General features: G+C 42.5%; 1 protein-coding gene across 3 annotated transcripts; it reads left to right on the forward strand.

Moving 5' to 3' along the window:
- Positions 1-1,313: 1,313 nt before the first annotated feature.
- On the forward strand, positions 1,314-16,997 carry LOC148026781 (Rab5-interacting family protein). 3 transcript variants are annotated; one of them, XM_087691295.1, is made up of 4 exons: positions 1,314-1,693; positions 2,566-2,669; positions 2,748-2,877; positions 16,601-16,997. In XM_087691295.1, the coding sequence occupies exons 1-4, from the start codon at positions 1,553-1,555 to the stop codon at positions 16,661-16,663; spliced, it is 438 nt and encodes a 145-aa protein (XP_087547421.1). In that variant the 5' UTR covers positions 1,314-1,552; the 3' UTR covers positions 16,664-16,997. The 3 variants fall into 3 exon arrangements, with proteins under 3 accessions (XP_087547421.1, XP_087547423.1, XP_087547422.1); XM_087691297.1 differs by lacking the exon at positions 16,601-16,997 and adding an exon at positions 11,544-11,782 and having other exon boundaries at positions 1,316-1,693; XM_087691296.1 differs by lacking the exon at positions 16,601-16,997 and adding an exon at positions 16,011-16,278 and having other exon boundaries at positions 1,320-1,693.
- The last annotated feature ends 5,024 nt before the right edge of the window (positions 16,998-22,021 follow it).

Here is a 22,021-nt window from a genome sequence, read left to right on the forward strand (position 1 = left end):
ATTATGCTGGCCACAAAAGAGTACTTCCAAGGCTCCAATGCAAGTCATTGATCCTTCCTAACAAGCGTCAACAAGCTCCAACAAGTGTAGACTTCAAGAGCATTGATGCATACCGTTCAGGTGTTGGTTATGGTTGCTAATGTCCTTCTGCAGAGATTCAATCTCCAGCTCCTCAATCTAGCTCCTACTCATTGCCACACAAGGCCAATTTGCTCTAATACCATGTTCAATGAAGAGGGAGAGAGAGACATGGAGTGAGGCAAGCTCAAAGAGTAGAGAGCTCTCAATAGTTTTCATCATTATTCATTCTATATATCTCTAACTACTTACACTACAATGGAGATCAAAACCACACCGCTAACCTAACCATACTCCTAACTAGAGTTAGGTTCTTACTCTAACTTACTCATTTATTGAGCACACATGTCATCCAACTCATCTATAGCTAGACAAGGAGTCAAAACATATGAGATGAGCTTGATTCACACAGAGAGAGAGAGAGAGAGAGAGAGAGAGAGAGAGAGAGAGAGAGAGAGAGAGAGAGAGAGAGAGAGAGAGAGAGAGAGAGAGAGAGAGAGAGAGAGGAAAGATAAAGAGAGTGTATGTATGTGCAAAACTAAAGAGAGAGGATAGAGTACAAAAATGAAGAGAGAGAGAGAGAGAGAGAGAGAGAGAGAGAGAGAGAGAGAGAGAGAGAGAGAGAGAGAGAGAGAGAGAGAGAGAGAGAGAGAGAGAGAGAATAATAGAGAAAAGAAAAAAAAGAAAAAAGAGAAGAGGGAGAGAGATAGAAAAGCAATGAAGACAATGTTATGCGAAGTTGGGGATATCGTGCAACAACTTCACTTCCCTTGCACCCCGCTTCATAGTTGCCGTGAAGTGGGATAGTGTTCTGTGCGTGCGAAAGTGCACAAGGATGCCAATATGCCACAACACAACCAAATGCCTTATCTGAGTTTTTGTAAAGGGTGTTGTGCAAGGAATGCTAGTATGCCTTATGGAAGTGGGATAGTGTTTTGTGCATGCAAAAGTGTGCAAGGATGCCTGTATGCCTTATTGAGTTTGGCTTCTCACACAACACAACCAAATGACTTATTTGAGCTGTTCTAAAGGGTGGTGCATAAGGAATACTAGTATGCTTTATCGAGTTTGGCTTCTCACACAACACAAACAAATGCCTTAGCTGTTGTCAAGAGTGCCAGGTAAAAAGTAATTCAGCTTAGGATATAAAGTGAATAAATAAGCAAACGATATAATTCAGCTTAAGTTTTAGAATAATTAAGCAGACAAATTAATGCAGCTTCAATTTCAGAGCAAATAGTTCCACGGAGGAAGAACCCAACAACAACTTTTTGTGATCCCCCAAAAATTTCTGGACAGAAGTGCCAAGAGATCTCACAGTTCTGACGCTAGAGTTCGACGGCTTATGTAGGCAGACACGCACGCAGTGGTCCTGAGATAAACCTGTTGCTGGGTGAGGTCAACGAGAAAGGAAGAAGAAACAAGAGAAAGAGAGAAAAAAAAACCAGGGAAAGGACTCTTAGGAGGAGGAGGGATGAAGGAGAGGGCCACCTCCAGAAATTCAAAGCAGCAGCAGCAGCAGGAAGTCCACAGCAGCAATGGAGACCTCCTCCCTTCCAAATCCAAGCTCAAATCAACATCTAAGTGGATCGATCCTAATGCCTCATGGGACAAGGTAATGTAATAAATCACTTATTCATCCCCTTCTGCGTATTACATCCTTACTCTGCCTGCTCCAGGTCTTATGTCCTTGTGTGCAGAAGACATGCTTTGTCCCCCGGCCCCCCAAACACCCACACACACACACATACCGGCCCCCGAGCAAACAAAACCTATTTATTGTTTTTTCTTACATAAATCTTCTTCGTGGGTTTGGCTGGTTTTTTGGGTGTGTTTGGTTCTGTTATTGTGGTCTCTTGGAAGGGGAGCAGAGGGTTGCCAACACACACGACCTAAGCCTGAAAACGATAAATCTGGTTTGATTGCCTCCAGCTGCTACTTGCGTGTGCATGTGTGTGCGCCCGTGTTTTTGTGGGCTTGCCTGGTTTTGTGGGTCTGGCCTCTGGGAAGGAGAGTAGGGGTTTGCCAACAGGCATGTCCTCGAATCTGAATTGATATATCTGGTTTGATTGCCTTAGGTGATGCTTGGAAGTTTTGGACATTTTCCCACGTGGGAAAAAGGGCTCTTTTCTCTTGTTTTCCCCTACAGTGTTCAACATCATAGTTCAACATCATGAGCTTCTGCTGAGGAGGGACTGCATGCATAGTTCTGCGATTGGGGCAGGGTGCTTCCAGCCCTTTCTCAAAAGCTCATGATGTTGTTGTAATTCACAATGTCGGAGTTATAGTGCGAATTTGTCTAAAATTTATTGTGTTGCCTCTTGTTGATGCTTGCCTGTGCCCAGTTTTTTCTCTTCCTCTTTTAATCTTCTTGAAGAAGAAGGGAAGGCATGCTTCTGGTGGTTTTTTAGGGGGGCGGGGGGGTTGTACCACCATCAAATCTAAAATCGACTAATCTGAAATTTTTGCTTGTCTATCATGGAGCAGGAAGAATTACTGGATGTACTTTATTGGATCCGGCAGGCTGTGGGACTTGTGCTTGGTATTGTATGGGGATGCATCCCCCTTGTTGGCTTCATTTGGCTGCTGGTGTAAGTGGCTTGTTCTTTTTTTCATGTTTGTGTCTGTAGGACAAGCGAGATGATTGGTTGACACATCCAACTTTACAGGTTCCTTGCAGTATCATCAGGCATAGTTTACAGTCACTATAAATTCCTTCTAAAAGTTGATGAGGAAGACTTTGGTGGGCATGGAACTCTTCTTCAAGATGGCTTATTTACATCAGCCATGCTGTTTCTGGTAAGTTGTTTCCATTTCTTGTAACAATGGTTGACTAACTGCCCTATGAATATGCCATAGTCTTTGTAGAAAAGGATAGCATTGTTAAGACAAGGACCAGGTCAGTGTGATTGGAAGATAGATTAATAGGAATTAAAGTGGTCCTCATGTAGCACTCGTAGAAACATAAAATACACATTCGTTTTTTATTTCAAGAGTAAATAGATACTTTTCTGTGTATATAAAGTGTTATCTAGTGGATGCTAAAATTCCTAGCTCATAACTAAACATCACTTTGTTATTCTCTTACTATTGGATTGATTCTTATAGCGCTCCCTCGTGTTGCCCATGCATCTCTCCCAATTGGAAGCATGGGTAGAATAGGTTTCATGACAAAATCTAGTGACCAATGTTTTTGGTGGCCATTGTTATGTGAGGAATGGGCATATTGGTTGTAGTGGGAGATAATGGAGTAAAAGAAAACTTGCTTAAGTCATGTTTTTAGGCCTCTATGCAAAGTGTTGTGCAAGTCTTTGTGCGAGTCCTTAGGATTTGGTGATTATTTTACCTCCCATGACATTCTTGTAGTAGTGACTAACATCATTAGTGGGTGCCAAAGGAAAAAGTTGTAATGAGTTGTATTTGATAGGTACTAGAGGATACTTGGTGATAGATCTTGGTGTATACCAATTTATTAGCCATAAGTGTCAATGGTAACACTAGGAACTTGACATTAATTAATTAAGTAATTCTAGTTTAGGGGTTAATTAACACTTGGGAATACTTGGATGAGAAATTGGCCTAGCCAATTTAATTGTTGGTTGGTCTAATTATTTGTTTGGACAAGAATTAATTATTAAGTTGAAAGGTTGCCACTTGGCTAAACTTGCCCATGCAAGTGAGGAGAAGGGTATGGGAGGTTGGGAGGAGCTCATTCCAGCTTGGGGAAGGAGAGAGAGAGAGAGAGAGAGAGAGAGAGAGAGAGCTAATGTAGTTGGTCGCTAGTAGTTTGGGGTAGACCTTGATCTTCTTGAGCCATTGGGATAGGTAATAACACCCAGAGGTGCCTACAATTGTAGACGACAACAACAGGAGGGCTGATGTAGCCAAGCGACAACATTTTGGTGTGTTCCAACAGTTTGTGATAGCTTTCATAGGTAAGGAAGCAGCTAATCTTTTCTATTTTCTTATAATGAAAGTTTGAAATTTCTCTCTCTTTAGCATTCTCTCACATCCTCCAACCAATTCTCAACTTCCCTTGACAAATTCCAGCAGTTCTAGCCATTGGTGGTGGAGATTTTGAAAGATCTTTGTTGTAAACGGTAATTTACAATAGAGATTTAGAAAGTGTACTCAAATTTGAAGGCCTAGTACTTGAATTTTGGAGGTTGAAATCGGGAAATTTCAATAGAATTCAAGAGGCCAAGCAACTTCAGATTCGGGGCTCAATTTATCATCTCAAGAGTGTTTCAAAGGCCAATCCCTGAGCAAACCAAGGGGCAAACTGGTTTGAAGACTTGCTGGTCATTATTGACAGCAAGCGACATTTGGACAACAAAGAAGATTGAAGAAATTTTAGTGTACTTTAGACCATTTGCAATATAAGTTAAAGAAATACCGCAAAGGGGTGTTGGTTTTGAGGCCAATTGGGTGTTGGGTGTCCAAGATTGACTGCTAATATTTCAATTTCAATTTGTGAATTTATTACTTGCTGTAATTAGTGTTAAATCAGGTCATTACTACCTTTTCCAAAAGGAAGGGTGGTTTCACACTCCCTCTTTGCATTAGAGAGTCGTGAGGGATGTTCACATCACTAGCACTAGAAAGCAGCAGGAGGGGCAACCAAGCCCTTCCCCTTCTCAACAGAAGAGGATCCCTTCCATGCCTTGGCCAGAGGATTTGAATTGGAGTAGGAGGATGAGGATGTCTCGGCAGAGTCGTCTGTATCTTAATTTCTTTTCTTCTCCTTCTTCTTCTTGAACCTTATAACTCCTTACTATCCATTTGTAGGTGTCCCTTTTGTCCATAGTGATTGCACTATGCCTTTGACTTCTTCCTATCTCCCCTATTTGAAGCTACAAATGCTTTTTTCTCCTTCTTCTTCTTGAACCTTGTAACTCCTTACTATCCATTTGTAGGTGTCCCTTTTGTCCATAGTGATTGCACTGTGCCTTTTGACTTCTTCCTATCTCCCCTATTTGAAGCTACAAATGCTTTATCATGGCTTTAATGCAGAGATGGAAGCCTCCCGTAGAGAATCACGAACATGGAAAGAAAAGGAGAGGAGAAGAGAAAGCAGGAAAGAATGATCTACATTGAACAAAGAAAGAAAGCTAAATACAATGAGGGCTGATTAGTCCTTGCACGCAGCTCAAGGCATTGGATTGGCTAAATAATGATGACAACACCTGTGACGGTGATGGAGATGGTGACAGAGACAATGACAAAGACGAAGTGTGCAACTAGTAGTCCTCGTTGGAGACGAAGAAGAATGCAGCAATCTGAAGAAGAATGCAGCAATCTGAATGTACATGTACTTGCCAAAAGGAAGAATGAATCCGCCCCACACTAGCCACTAATATAAATAGCCAAAAAAGGCAAAATCTGGCCGACTAGCGGCTTGGAGGCAAAAGAATGCAATCAGTTTGGTCAAAATTGACTGATCAGCATTGACTATTGTGTTAAAAATACTGCCATGGCAGCCTATGTAGCAAATGGAGCCAATTGGAATGGACTAGGACTGATGCACAAAGTGAACACACCTAAATTGACTTAGAGAAGAAATGCATGCTCTAGAATGAATTGTCTCCTTTGTCTCGCAGAACCACCAACCTGCATTGAGGATGAATGCTTGGATACGCGACTCTTTGTAGCAGCAACAAATGACATAGATCTTGAGCTGCCAAACCCTTCGTGGTCTTGGTATGAAGAGATGATGCCTTTCTTAGAAACAGGTGTATCCCCATCCCATCTCTAGAAGGACCACTTGAAATGACTAGCTCTTCGGAGCTGGTGTTTTGAGGTAATCATGGGCCAACTGTATTACCGCTTTCTCTCTGGAGTACTATAGAGAGTGGTTTTCCCGATTGAGTAGCTTGCTATCCTGGAGGAAGCACACCAAGGAGTTGCTGGTAGTCACTTTGCTACTGAGGTCACAATCTGAAAAATCCAGCAAGTTGATCTATGGTGGCCAACGATGCATGATGATGTTCGAAAGTGGATCCAACACTTTGATTCTTGCTAATGGATAGGCCAGTCAGGAGCTGGAAATTGCTTACCACTCTTACCAGTCCTACCCTTGGAACCTTTCTAGAAATGGGGATTAGACTTTGTTGGACCCATCTCTCTAGTTGCTGCCCCGGCAACCGACTATAGCACCAAATGGGTAGAAGCTTGGGCCATACAAGACAATACCGCCAAGTTAGTCTCGCCAAATGTCTATTTCAGGATATCTTTACCAAGAATGGAACATCGATTGAATTGGTCATAGATGGAGAATCCACCAATAAAGTTTTGTGCAAAATTCTAACCAATTTGGTAGACTAGCATCGGAAAGATTGGGATAACAAGCTTCCTGCCGCACTTTGGGCTTTCTGGACATCTTTCAAGGTTGCAACCGGTATGAATCCCTACAAGCTAGCCTTCGGGTTGGAAGCCACTACAGCACTGGAATTTGTAGTCCCAAGTTTTCGACTGGCAGTTCGGAATCAATTGATTCTAGAGGAATCCCTCCCATTCTGAATGGAAGGCATTGCTCAGCTTGAAGAGGATCGGGTACACAACACCTACATCCTATTTGAGGTCCAAGCTTGGCAGAAACACCAAGTTGACAAACTATCCAAGAAGCCCTTGTTCCATAAAGGTCAATTGGTCTTGGTCTTCAAAACCCAGATGGGAAGACTCCTCGGCAAGCTCAAATTCGTGTGGAGTGGTGTGTTTTCGGTAGTTCATGACTCTAGTACTAATTTGTTTTATCTAACCAATGTACATGATAAGTTGTTTCGAAGGCTTCGAGTGCCCATTTCCCCTCAATCCGGATCCCCCTACGTCTTCCACACCCGATCCCAAATCGTCGTTTCCCTTGGTCGCATGCCTTCAAATCGAATTTAATCCCGAAGTACTAAGCCTTGTTGATGTGGCCCTCATTTATGATGCCCAGTCGTTTGAGAAGATGCTAGACGACTCCACGTTTTCTCGGGAATCCCAGTCACATCATACATGGTTATGGGTTGTTTTGCTGACATGGCATGCATGCATTTGCCACAACCCTTGTGCATTAACTTACTAGCCTTTTAAGGTAGTTTTCATCTCTCACTACTCTTATTTGTTAGCACTCTTGTGATCATCACCTTTGTTTCTCTTTCACCCCTCTCTTTGTACCCTTTGTGTTTTCCGTATATGGCCATGATAGACTTCCAGCTGTACATTGAGGAAGTGTATCCTCCTACGATAGAGGCCATCAACAATGCCCTCCCTTGGCTAGATACGCTACAACTAACTCAAATGTCACCCTCCCATGCGCCACTATCCTAGTCCACCTCGATGCATTGTCGATCTTGGAATAGCTCGACAAGAGCTATGGCATCCATATCCAAGGCTGCAAGTACAACCTCTCCCCCCGTTGCATGCAGGAGAAATTGGCTCTGCTAGAACAGGGAGAGACTGACCCATCGACTATCTCCACCCAAGAGATGGAGGTCGTCTTTGGTCTCGTCACCAACAAGGAGTATTGGCTCAACAACATTCTCGTGCCACACAAGTCGAAGTAGGAGGCCCTCAAGTTCTTGGTCGAGGCACTTTGCTTGTAGGCGAAGGCCTTGAGCGCATCAAGGAAGGTAGCCTCTTTGCTTTTCTCCTCTTCTTCTCCTATAGTTGCTTGGGCCCATATTCTTAAGGAGTGCCTCTTTGTCGAGACTAGACATGTTGCCCATCGGGCACCCACTGTCAAGGCCATGAAGGTGATGTATGGGCAGCACTTCACCCTTTTGTTTCCCCCCCTCTGTGGTTGAACCTACCTGCCTCCTTACCTCCCTAGCGGTTGATACCCCCCCAGCCTGATCTAGAGGCGGCAATTGCTGCAGAGCCCATCCCCAACTCAGTCAAAGAGCCCATGGATGGTGAGGAAGGACAAGGACTCAAAGATGAGGTCCCAGCCACCATTGAAGACAAAGTCCTCAAAATGGAGGAACACTCCGAGAGTAACCCCGACAAGCAGGCCACCGACCAAGCACGTCCCCACCAAAAAAAACCACCCCCCTCCTCTCCCAAAAAGTCCACCTCAGCTCCTCTAAGCTCACCTTCTTGAAGTCGGGCTAGAAGCACCCGCTAGAAGACGAACCCCAACAAGAGAGCAAGCCCCTTGGCCAAGCAACTGAAGACCCTACAACTCGAACGAACTCTGCCCTAACTGCCCAACTCCTCCTTGCCACTAGACCCATGCCCCTTGTCCTCATTTCGCGAGAGCTCAATTGAGACATGGCTTTACGGATAGTAAGCTACCTCAATGGCTTCCTGACACGGCAGCAACACTAGCAGTAGGAGCTCTCTGCGTAGTTCGACTGCCTGAAGTAGGCGAACACCGCCCTCTCCGAGCAGCTTCGCTAGAGAGACATCGCTCTCTGCGACCATCGGCAATGGTTGGAAGCATGCCAAAACGCATGTGGAGAGCAGAGCCTAGCGGGAGGAGAGGGAGAATGTGTTTCTCTAAGCTTGAGTGGTTGAAGCGGAGAACCCAGATGGCGCAACCTTGCTCGCCCTAGAGATCATTGAGGAGCTCTAGCAGGATTACAAGTGGGAGTGGATCGACTGTTGGGAGAAGTTGAAATATGAGTTCCAAGCCACCATGACGGGCTCTTGCTCCAAACTCCCACCCTTGCCCAACAAGGTGGGTGAGCTGGACTCTGAGGCTAAGCCCGCCCCACCCACCAAACCATTGACCATTGTGGTCCCATCCCCTCCTTAGTAGCAAGGTGAGAGTGCCCCCATTGGCTCTGCCCCAACCCACTCCGCCTCTGGCTTTGGCAGCCCAATTCAAACTTGTCACCTTGCCGAAGTCCAGAGCAGCCACCCTCAAGATCTTCACTGATTGGTTGGATAGGGAATCTGGACTTGAAGCCGAGTGCCTCGCGCCTATCGGAAAAGGGAAGGAGGCTGTCATTGAGGAACCCGACACCCGAGCGATGAGGATGATTCAACCTGGGGCCCGAGTCCCAGATTTTTTTGATTTCCGCAATGGCACAAGCACCTTGAATCCAAAGTGGTAGATGATAGTGGAACATTACCAAGCACTGGAGCAGCTGAACGTTGAGGCAGAGGAGCGGATTTAAGTCTTGCAGTAGGCTATCTTGGACTTGAACTGGGACTAGGAGGAGGAATCTGACCTCCTTTGGAGACACATCCCAGAGGAACAATGGGTTAGAGTAGCTCGGCAGATGAGGAAGGCTGGTATCCCTTGGCCCACTCCGGACCTAGCCGACTCTCGCCCTCCACCAAAGCACCGTTGGAGTGCTTGCCTGCATTTCAAGCTCCCGCTTAAGTAGGAGCCGTGCTTCGATCAGGGGACGGATCCCCACGCTTCAATCAGGGGACTGATCCCCACATACTGATGATCCAAGCTAGGGTCAAGGAGGCAAAGATCCTAACCTTGATACACTCTCTGAAAAAACCCCTCACCCCCATCAACGACATTATGAAGATAGCCACTAATGCTCAACTTTGGGCTCAACCAATCAAATCTGAAGCCCTTTCCCTCAAGCAATGGCATTGCATTCATACCCTCCTTAGTGCCAAGGTCATGCACAAGTAGGAGAGAGATGGGGTGCAGGCCCGGACCTGCCGGAGTGTCCTTTGAGCAGGACTAGTTCCAATAGCAGATCCGGCTCGGCCTCATCATCTACTTGGAGAAGCTTGCGGTTGAGCTTGTCTTTGACAACACCCCGCAACCACCTCTGTGGACTTGCATGGACCTTTGGCTCTAGTAGCACCACCTTCATTATAACCCTCTCCTTCCCTTGAGGCCACAACTGCCCGGTCCGGCAGCATCGTGCCATTGGCCCTCGCTAAACCCCAACCCGCCTCACCCCCTACTCCCACCTATTTTGTAGGGTCCGGTTGCCCTCGCTCCGCTTCTGGACCAAGACCAAATTTAGTAGGACAACGTGCCTGCCACGGGGGATGAAGGTGATGTCAGTCAGTAACACTATGGGCCTGAGTCCACTGTGCATGCCGGTGTTAAAGGTAGTGGAGGTATTAATTGTAGGACCCGCCATCGGGTGCATTGAGGAGCCGATGGGATCGAGGAGTAATGGTCACCCAACACGGCACATGGGCGGAGAATGTCTTGCCGCTTGACAAGGCACATGGGTAGGGAGAAGGCCCCACCATTGGCGGCGATCTATATAACAGGAGGAGCGAAGCATGCTAGTGGTTGTTGCTTGAGCTATTCATAGCCTTAGAAGCCAAGCAGCAGCAAGTTCTCTTGCTGTATGCCATATCCTTGGTCTGCCGCCCATTATGTCTCGCCCTTCAACCCGGGCTTTGACTGTCCAAAGTGATGTCAGAGTTTGTATGTGTTGGTACTGAGTGTGATCATCGTCATTTCTGTGGCGGTTGCACAAGGATACCGATAATGCAGCAGATCTCTTCACAAAGCCTTTTTCTTAGGCTTCCAAGCTTCACCATATGAGGTTGTTGGGTATTCTGGCATCTCCAAGATTTGAGGGGGTGTTAGCTTGTATTATTTCATGCTGTCAGTGTCATCTCCTGGGTGAGCTTTTCCAAGTCTTAATGGAGATAAGGGGCTTTAATTGTTTTCAGCCCTTTCATTATTGTGCATTTCAGTGCATTACAGTTTTTGGTTAGTCTTTTAGTGTGTTCATACTTGCTTAGTTGCATTATGATTTAATGCTGCCCCAGTCTGGTTTCACAGTATTCATGCTGCAATCAGTTTTGTGCTGCATTAAATGTAGCAGTTGGCACATTTACTGCAGCCAACCAGAATTAAATGCTAGTTGGACTGCTCCAGCACGTGCCATCTGATCAGGTTGGCCAGTTTTAAGGGTTTTCTGCTCTTTATAGCAGTCCCCTAGTCAGTTGGCAGCATTCTTCTTGCAGATTTTCAGTAGATACCATCATCTGGTGGCACTCCTCTTTCATCCGGTGCATTCTCTGTCTTGTCATCAGCCTGATCCGGTGCACCCACTAATGCTCCAGGCTGTGTGCAGGGACTGCTCAGTCCACTTTGTATTCAGCATTCCATTGAGTTCAGTGCAGATTTCTTCTTCCATTCTCTGCACGTATGTTAGTCTCTCTCTTCCCCTCTCTCTCTGTGTTCATGTTCTTCTTTTGTTGTGTACTAGCCACAGTTTTTGGCCTGGTCATGGCTGTCTAATGCATTAAATGCAGTTGTGCAAGGTGTGGAATCTTTGTCTGCCAATTAAGAAGGTGACCAGGGCTGTTTTTGGACAGGCCATGGCTATTTATAGGTTCAGAATCTTTGTTTGCCAATTTTAAAGGTTTTCAGGGCTGCTTTTGGCCAGGTTTTGAATATTTGTTGCAGTAAATGCAATTGTGCAATGCTGATGCTGATATGGCAGGCTGTAAACCAGTCATGGCTGCTGTTGATGCAGTCATTTTACTGCTTTAGGAGTTGTGCTGCCTCAGACAAGGTCATTTTGCTGATGTGACAGGTTTGGTAGCAGAAAAATCAGTTGTGGGTGAATTTGATACCAGAAAAATCAGTCATGAGCGAATCTAACAAAGTGGTGGCTGATTTCCCGCGATTGTGGCAGGTGTTGCTAAAGTCGTGCCTGTCTTCCACATGTTCCCTTCAATCCTAGACTGATTACGGACTCTGATACCGATGACAGCCTGACTGTTAAGCTTGCTGGTTTGATTCTGAATTTAGGGTTCAGCAGAGAAGAATTGAGAAAATATGGGAATTGAGCTGTTGAATTACCTCTCAGCCTTGCACAACATGGTTTTTATTAACTATTTTATTAATCTTTAGTAAGTTTAATGCATGCTTGCCTCATCATTGGCTTACTTGGCATGTTCGCGTACATTAAATGGCATGAGCCCATGAAGGCACCTAGCACCCCGGTTTAGGGGTCCAAGTAGTGCTGGACTCTCACCAGCTAAAACCGCCGATCCCGGCGGGTTCCCTCAAAGGGATGCCATATCCCAAGGTTGGGCCTCGGCTTGAAGGTGGTGTCCCGTCGCACTCAAGCAAACACTGCCTCCCGACAACATTCGCTTGCTTGAGCAAGGCAGTGCCATCATTGGTACGAGTACGAGCTTGCGCACAAGATCGCAAAGGGAGGATATCGTCATCTCCCTACCCGCAGTGGGTAGGGATCACACATATAATGCTCCCAGGTACCTCGGCATCGCCTCGCCGAGGAATGCTGCCACGAGGCGATGCCCGGGGACCACATTTCTCGAGTGCGGACGAGTGCTCACCTAGTTGGGTAAACACACCCCATCGATCTCCCCACCAAGGAGTAAAATATGGGAATTGAGCTGTTGATTCACCTCTCAGCCTTGCACAACATGGTTTTTATTAACTATTTTATTAATCTTTAGTAAGTTTAATGCATGCTTGTCTCATCATTGGCTTACTTGGCATGTTCGCATACATTAAATGTCATGAGCCCATGAATTCTCCTTAGCTTATGTTTGCATGTGTCTCATGTGGGTGTAATAATCGAGCCCTTGGAGCCTATACATGTGCTTCAACCCTATAGGTGTATATACATGGATGGTCATAACCCCTAATAATGTTTCTTCCTGTCATTGTCACATTGATTGATGCAACGTGTTGCTTCCAACCAACATTCTCTTTTCTTCTCAGCTTCAAAGATATTCTTGGACGAAAAAAAGCCACTTCTATGGTTGTGTGTGTATTTTCATGACAACCATTGATACTATTTTTGCAGAAAACAGGAAACCTCAGACTTCTATTAAACCAGTCTCAAAGACCTTTTTATCAAGCTGAAAATTTGATGAGAAATTCATTGATATATAGGCCAACGTTTCCATAAAATTATCTTAGTTGGAGGAAAACCATCCTTCTTTGATAGCTAGAAATTGCTCTGCTAAGTTCTATTTCGATTAATTTTAATGTTGTGTTCAAAATGTAATTTTTAGAAATAACGACTTTCTATTAGCAAGTTGCTTCAAATTGGTCATTCTACCATCTGCAATGTTGATAAAATCATCAACATTCACATCCCATGCACATGTTATTTCAAATATATACTCAAATAGGCCCGATCCACTTTTTTGGCCAATTACAAGGCTAGTGTTAAAGCCGGATCAATACAAGGATTAAAAAGAATGATAGAGGTTTTAGAATGGCTAATAAAGTAATAGTGGAGGGATCTGAGACAGGACTTATTTACCTTTATATTCTTAGGGCAATCCTCGTTGCGTTTGTATTCCCCATACTGAAAGCATTCTCTTGCCTTATCTTGAGTGTCAACTCTTTTAAAAGAGGGGTCGACTTGCTTGCTCATTAGAATTGTAGTCTTTCTTTTTGTTGTCCGTCTTTTGGGTCCTTTGTCTGTCTTTGTTCAGGTTCCCCTTAAAAGACAAGACCCTGGCATCCACTAAAGCTCAGGGCTTTTAGCAGTTGTGACAAACAAGGACAGAGGCCACGTGAAACCGGCCTGTTCACTGGAAAGGGCGGTAGTGTACAACCAAAATACATAAATGCTTTCACCCAATTTACAGTCGTCCACTTTACCTGAACTTAAAGACACAGAATCAAGAAGACATACAAGAAGCTAGAATGCTCCTGTTGCCACACAGACACCCTGTTGGCCCCTAAGTTAGGCGCCCCTTGCGGTATTTCTTTATTTTTAAAAAGAGAGAGAATAGAATGGGCTGTCTTTCACCTATTCTGGGTGAAATTTGACAGCATAACAGTACAATTACTGACCCAAATCAAGTTGACCAGGAGGGGAAACTTTGCCCAAGTCTAAATCTTCTGGTTGGAGTGCAGAATTGACCATTACAGTCTGCTGTAATTACTGGTTCAGACCTGTTCTGAGACCTATTTACAACACATACTGTTCCCTGCACTGTTCTGCCCACTATAATTACTGGTTCAGACCTGTTCTGAGACCTAAGCTCATGCTATTCCCTGCACTGTCCTGCATCATCTGGGCCAAGTGCCCCTTGATTCTGACATCAATTGGGCTCTGAAATACCCTCTGAACAGTCTAGAATCAGTTCTGGTTTAGTGCTGTTTCAGGCACTTGCTTGGTGAGGTTACCACCCTCACTTGTCCCTGCTGGGAACTGCAAACAACTGCTCTTGTTCCTGGAGAAAAGAGGCTCTTGCCTCATGCAAAAACAACATATTCCACACAGCTGTACCTGAATCAGAAGAAAGCCCTTGATTCTGCAGCATAACCGTACTGTCAGGGAGAGAGAGAAAGAGAGAGTAGGAAGCAAGCTCAGCCCTCTGTGCAGCATAGACAAGGTAGACCAGCTCTCAAGAGCTCTCCATCTGCAGCAATCCATCTCCCTTTCACAAAAATGAGCCCCCCATGCATTGAAAACTCGTTTTTGTGCTGCCCTCTCTCTCTCTTTTGGGAATTTATGCCCAAATTGTGACACATGGCATACATGTAACAATTTTCCTGTTTAAACCTTTCGGTCTAAAATTCTCCATCCTCGGTTCAAAATTTGACCTCGGCACAGACCAAAGGATTAATCCTCGTACAAAAACGAAGATAATGACGCGAACAGATTCTGGGGTCCAAAAATAGTAACTCCCTAAATTTTAGGAGTTGCTTCCATTGCATCCCCACTAGTCTTCTGACCATCTTTGCAGACTATGGCTACATCCAAATTTACAATATAGCTCAACTGAAAGTGAATTTCCACTGATGACCCCACATGGACTAATCTCTTGCAGATTTGTCCATCTCCACTTTGAACTAGTCTCTTCCAGGCTAGTTCTTCAACACACTTGTCCATATACACTTTCACAAGTCTCTTCCAGGCTCGTCAATCTACAGTGCCATCAGTCTCTTCCAGACTTATACTGGACCTTAACTGTCCAGTCTTGACTCACTAGACATTCCTGTCTGTTTCACATACTGGCCATGCAACTCAGGCGTTTAGATTTCAAGAGGGATTCTTCCAAAAAGAAAAACCAAATAAAATATGTAATAAAGAAATCAACAAAAAGGTACTAGTTGTCACAGTCTTGTGACACCACAGATATTGCAATGCTATCATTTGTGTTGTGTTGGCAAAGGGAAGTTGGAGAAAGAGCTTGTCTAGTCAGGGGTACTAAGAAGGTACTAACTTTTTGCGGCTCTATGTGATGCTCTTTTTACTTCAAGCGTATACTCTTCACATAGTTGGAAGGTGTAAAGATGTGAAGAATCAATGTCTGCACAAGTAGCCCAACTAAGAATAACGTGTTAAGAGTATGAACCTAACATGTACCATAGTAATAGTATGTCTCTTAGATGTAAGTTTTGTCCACTATTGGACTGAGTAAAGGGAGTCACTCAGTCACTATCATGAGCATCAAAGAGAGAGTGGCTTTTAGAGCTTTGAAACAGTTTTCTCTGACTGTTATCCATAATCTCTGACACTAGAACCTGCCCAATTGGGGGAGGAGGGGGTGGTTGTCTACTGCGGGCATTGAAGAGGAAGTTTGGGACCAGTAAGGCCTCTAAATTTGTGTATGGGATGGCTATCTGACCAGAGGCAGAAGTGGCTGATTTGTTCTCCAGTGGGTTGGCCTAGTAGAAATGAGATTGTGGGAGGCATTCTAGCTTTGAAGTTCTGCCAGGGCACAGGTTATGGGAACCATTTGAGCAGGCCTTTTGATGGCAATGAAACTGACAATCATTTGAAAGTCTATTGGTTTTGAAACCATTTTGTGGCAGAGTGGGCAGAAGTAAGTGCTCTTAAGATTACATTGGAACTTGTCTGATTCACTTGAAATCACCTGCAACGTGTACCAGTAGTCTTATTACACTGGTACTCTTATTACACGTCCTGCATGTTGGTAAGATTCAAGAAAGTTCTGATATGACCCTTCTGCAGTTAAACATTAGAGGTTCTAGTTCACTTACAAGAGTTGAAGAAATAAGTGTTAACTTGTTTCTTGATGTGTTCGCAACTTTGCAGCTTTCCTGGATACTTGTCTACAGCTTGCTTCATTTTTGAGAGTTCCAGATGAGCTGTAACAGTCAAAAACCCTCAGCTCGTGAAACAAAGACACGACGAATTGCTTGGACAGGGTGAAAGCATTTTTTCAGTTTCAGTCCAACCTTTCAGCTGCTTTGGCTGTATTCGTCAAATCTCAATTTTCAAATGCAAAAATGCAATTGTGGAACTCTTTTCCAAAGAATGCTTTTTGGCTTAATGGTAATTCACTTTTTTTTTCCTTTGAGGGGGAAAGGGGGGGGGGGGGGGGTGTGTGGGGAGGTCAGTGGGGGTGAAGGGGTCAGTTTTGTTGGTCTATATCATCACTTCGATACTGAAGATGATTTTCAAGTCTGAAGTTTATATCTGTAAGCTGCCTTATGCATCTTGAGTAAAAACTTATAGCTGAATCTGTGAAAATATGGAAGAGGATATCACTGACTCTTTCAATACTCTCTTACTCAAATGGATTCCAGTTGTATTCATGCGTACTGATTCCCAGCTGGTCTGAATGCATTCCATTTGTGTTCATATGTATTAGTTTGAGGCTGTTCTGAATGTATCAACTACAGATATTTGGCCAAAGCACTCTGCTGTTTCAATCAAGTTCCGACATCTGTTCTGGACTGGTTTGAAGAGCTTGATCAGAAGAAATGGCAGTGATTCCTTAAACTGGATTGAATGGACTGTATTGGTTGAGTAATTTGTACAAGAAATGAGAAGTTAATAGTTAACCTTGCCAAATGAAGCTTAAAGGTTGAGAACACCGCCAGGTATTATAGAGTAAATGCACTTGGTAGACCTCTGTTGCTTCCCAGAGCAGGTGTAAGGGCGTGAACTTCTGTTGCACTTACCTTTACCTTGGTGTTGCCTAGATACAATTGTTATTCTCTCTTCAGGATCATTCCTGGATGTTAGTGTGGGACGTGTTTTTGCATCCCTTCTGTGGTTCTGTTTTTGTAACATTGATTCCTTATTCTATGTCAGCCATTGCCGTACAGTTAGTCTTATGTACTTTGCTTTTATCTTGGATGTGTCACAGCTTTCTACAATAATTATTTGATAAAGGTAACTGAATGGCATTTTCTTAACACCTGAAGTTCCAGTCCAGTCCAGTTCAATTTTATAGGCAGTGTGAGCAGTCTTTTCATCATCGTAAGATATGGTAGGGGACTCAGGAGGATTCACTTGTGACAGAAAATGTCATGGCGGTGAGCTCGTCTGCAACCCACCATTTGGTATCCTTTGATTTTCTTGCCTTGTCTCAAACAATTGTAATTATCAAGCTTGATGCTCCCCTTATCTATAGATCTTCCATGGCTCTAGGCCACACAAGAAGCCATATTTCTCAAAGAAACTGTTGATCTGTGTTAGTTACTTAACACTATGGGTGAAGACACACTATTATGTGTCATTGTGAGTTTTAGGAGTGTATGTATTGAGACCCTAGCGTTCATACTTTAATATCATACATTGTGTCAACTTGTCTATTGAGTTTTGACTCAAGATCACCATAGTTGGTGCTTTTGTTGTTCTCCAATACTTAATAGTGGTATTAGAGCCATGCAACATGTTGACCCACAGGCTCTTCGTCATGTTTAATACTCTTGCAAACACCTAGGCACTACTCTAGGCTCTTCGTCATGTTTAACACTCTTGCAAACACCTAGTCTCTTTTTTCTAGTATTTTTCCCATAGTCTCTTCCACATTTCCAAATCTTCAATTGATACCTTAATAGTTGCACTCGGCTTGCTACCAATTGATGTGGTACTTGTGAGTGGGTCATCTCCATTGTCTATCTCTATTGCCAACTTCAATGTTCACACCTTAGCACTGCCACTTTTATATATTGATGCCATTGCTCGCCTCATTAAGCCACCTTTGCCTTATAGAGTGCATTGTCTTATCCCTTGATATTCTCCACATTTGCTCACATGTCCATAGAATCTCTCCACATGGATAAGGTGATTCACACACTAAAGTTTCAAAATTGCATTCTTAAAATTTGGGGCTTTTCACATTGAAATCTCATCATCAAAATGTCATCTTCCAATAGCATGCCGACTAAGAATCAATATTGGGAAGTTTTGGGGTATCAGCTCTAAATTTGATAGATTGAATCTGGCTTAGCTTTATATATAGATAGCCTCTATAGATGAACAAGAAGTTTTGACACATGGAAGGTAGCCTCTATAGATGAACAAGAAGATGCTCAAGGGCTTTGGTTAGAAAAGAATTGTTTGAGCTTTGGAAGCGTGGTCTTTGAGATAATCTTCATCATCATCTTGATCTCAACAAAATAGCCAAAGAGCTATGGGGAACTCTTGATAGTATATTTGGGGAAATATGAATGACTCAGTAGGATGGATGTGAAATGTCCTATGAGGAGATGGTCGCCATTCTTATGGATGAGAAATGACAAGATCAAGACACAAAGCTCATCCTTGTGTATCTCGCAATAAGAACAAGTCACCATATATTGTAGTTACTTTAGAAGAATTGATCATACAATTGACAAATACTACAAGAAGAAAGAAAAGCAAGAAGAGAGAGTATGTAGACTATGTATTAGTTGTCACTTATTTCAACTTCGATGATAATGAGCTTGCATTGATCATAGAAAAGGTAATAACAACCACAGTTAAATCATTCTCTTAACAATGATGATATGATTATGTGATTCAAATTTTGAAGCATATACACATACACGTGTATGTACACATGTATGTACACATGTATGTGTAAATGTTTGCTATGCACATGCATGAGCGAAGACTTTTTAATCATCAATATTATATAGTCTTGTTGGATACTTGGATTATAAATCCAATATGATTTGCACTTTTTTCAATATATTTTTTCTTTTGCAATTCTTAAAGGATATGTGCCTTTGAGTTTGAGTTTGAGTTTGAATGCTATACTTAGGTTTAGGATCCATGCTTATGTGCATTGTGTGTTTGAGGTATGTTGGCCCTTTGATCAAACATTGAGTCATTCACATACACATTTCAACTAGTTTTCGGGTGAGCTTTTGGAAGACATTCTAGTTAGGTGAGCTTCTTGGAGACGTGTCCATACTAATCTTAACCTATGTTTCTCTAGCCCACATGGAGATGTTCATCTTACATTGTTCACATTACCTTGAAAATCATAAGTCTTGAGAGGAAGCAACAATGAAATGTGGAGTCAAAGCAATGAGAGAGAGAGAGAGAGAGAGAGAGAGAGAGAGAGAGAGAGAGAGAGAGAGAGAGAGAGAGAGTGTGTGTGTGTGTGTGCGCAAAGCAAGCACAAGTTTTTTGGGGGTACTAAGATGTCTTTATTCTTCATTATTTTCACTTTTATATGACTATATAATGTGTATTAGTATTAGTACAAGGGGTATCGAGTTAGCCATTGGCCATTGGTCTTTATCCCAACAATTTCACTCAAAAGACCAATGTACCTTGAATAGAGAATAACTAGTGAAGATATCATCAACAGCGTGCAAAGTGCTCGCAAGGTTATCTTTTCATGGGAAGATTTGTAATGTTATTATTCATGTAAACCTTGAATAGCTCAATTCACTTGTCCTCAAGTATGTCCTTGATGAAGTGATGCTTCATCTTAATTTGCTTTTCTATGCCAACTTGTTGGCATTTTGATTATCATTATGCAAAGTAGGTATCTCTTCTATAACATCCAAATCTTCCATTATATGAGTAAGCAATGTAGCTTTCTTGCAAGCCTCAGTGGTTGTAACACACTTGACCTTAGTGGTAGATGAGGCTATACATGTTTGCAATTGAGAGACATGTGAGATTGCACCTTGTGTGAATGTGCAGACAAAACCTATTGTAGATGGTCTAGATATTACATTGCCATCATTACTTTTATTGCATATAGCGTTTACCTCGTCAATTTTAGCCTTTGATTTTTTCTCTTTCTTATTGTCCTCATTATTATTATTTTTGCCTTTGTTTTTGTTTTTCCACTTAAAGCAAATTTTCTTAATGTGACCCTTTTTGTTGTAATAAAAGAATTCAACATCTTCTTTTTTGTGTGACCTCTTAAGTTCCCTTTATCATGAGGTTTTTCCTTTGCATTTTATTTCATTCTAACTATAAGTGCACTAGAGCCCTTAGTACTACTTTTCATATTAACACTAGTCAATCCACCAAAAGGTGCCAAGTTACATATTGTAGTCTTGAAAGTATCTTAACTTTTAGGCAAGGTCACAAGTAAAAACATAGTCCTCTCCATATGATCGTTAACGAGTTTGTGATGGGTAAACATGTGATGTAGCACTTTGCTTTTCAAAGAGGTTGTATAAGATCTTTTAGACTCTAAATGCACGATCATCTATACCACTTACATTAAAGTAAATTGATTTTGTGAGAGTCAACATAATGGTAGAGTGTGAAAGCTCATCCATCCCATATTAGGTATTTCTTTCTATGCCTTTGGGCTATGCCCCTTGTAGTTGATAGGTTTAATCTACCTCTTTTACACCAATACATTGTAGACATGCTCTTTTTAATATGAAAGTTTGTGCCACCCAACTTTTCAATATTAAGCAAAATTGCAAAATCAAGAAGGTTAACAATTTGCAAAATTGGGTGCTCATTGTAGTGGCCAATCAATGGCAAAAGCAATACCAAGATAGCATGTACACTCTTCAATGTATATTAATGTATTTGTAATTTTTTCTTGCAAATTTTTAGCTAATTATCTTAATCAAAACATCTTCTAAAACATATGTACATTCTTCTTGCAACGTGAAGTGGCCATGGCTTGCATGATCTTAATGTAAAGGTTAACAAAGAGGGTTTTAACTTAAAAAAAAAAGTTTTTAGCTTTCGAAAACAACAAAAACATAAAATACAATGTCTTCAAAACAACTCACTTCTTGGAAATGTATCAAAGTAGGTTGTTTTTGTCAAGAACATTCTTTTGTAGTACTCAGATGAGTGATCGAGCCTATAGACATTGGAATCTTAACAAAACATTAAGTTTACTTCTCTTTCTTCTTCTTTGTTAACATACATAGGTATTTCTCGAGTTTCAAAATAAGCACACACCTACTTTCCCACTTGAGATGAACCCTAGTTTTTTGAAACGTTAGTTTCCCTTCCACTTAAGCAACTCTTATTCTTACATCAAATATATGGATGAAAACCTCTTCTTAAGCAATCCAAAAACCAAATGAATTGTTTTGAATCTAGCCATGATTGGCTATCCAAACATTTCGGTATTGGGACATGGCAACCCCTAAATCGAGTCTTAATGGCTCCCTTAATCAACCTATTTGACTTAAAAAAAGAGCTCAGTAACATGATTGTATCTCTTTTCGACTTGGAAAGCAAGCGTGAATAACACACTGAAGGTTGAATCCTCCAACTTATGCACAAAGCTTGACTCCTCACACTCATTGCTCCAATCACAAACTCCCATTGATCCTACTTTGATACTAGTTGTTGACAGGAAGCAATGGTGGGATGTGGAGTTAATGCAATATAAGAGAGAGAGAGAGAGAGAGAGAGAGAGAGAGAGAGAGAGAGAGAGAGAGAGAGAGGATTGTAAACATGATCAATTTGAGCTCTAGATAAAGTTTCAAGGAAGCTATTGTTTGAGCTCTAACATAGACTGTGCTAGATGAAGACCATGCAGAAGCTCAAAAACTAGCTTTCTTTCACACTATTAGAGTGTGAAATTACCATTGGGACTACATTTGGGGCTAAAATAGGTTATGCTTATAATCATTTTCGTGGTTTCTAAACAATTTTTGCTACATTTTACACATGAATAGGAACAAATGACGAGTGTCCAAATTCTTAGTGTTTTTTAAAGATCATTTGGAGGCATAATTTGGTGATATTGACCCCAAAGACCTTGTAAATGGCTATAAAATTGACCTAACTTGGCTCAAAAAAAAGTCTCCAAAGCCTTGGGGTGGTTTGCACTCCAATACAATCCTACGGAGGCTATTATCTGATATCTTGGACCACAAAGCCAA

The sequence above is a fragment of the Lygodium microphyllum genome, chromosome 13, assembly GCF_053477565.2.
Source record: "Lygodium microphyllum isolate KBCC chromosome 13, Lygodium_microphyllum_v1.1.10, whole genome shotgun sequence".
Lineage (NCBI taxonomy): Eukaryota > Viridiplantae > Streptophyta > Polypodiopsida > Schizaeales > Lygodiaceae > Lygodium > Lygodium microphyllum.

Coding starts and splice junctions, on each gene's coding strand:
- LOC148026781 (XM_087691295.1), top strand. CDS start 1,553: ATGAAGGAGAGGGCCACCTCCAGAAATTCAAAGCAGCAGCAGCAGCAG. Junction 1,694..2,565: donor CTAATGCCTCATGGGACAAG/GTAATGTAATAA, acceptor ATCATGGAGCAG/GAAGAATTACTGGATGTACT. Junction 2,878..16,600: donor CATCAGCCATGCTGTTTCTG/GTAAGTTGTTTC, acceptor TATCAACTACAG/ATATTTGGCCAAAGCACTCT.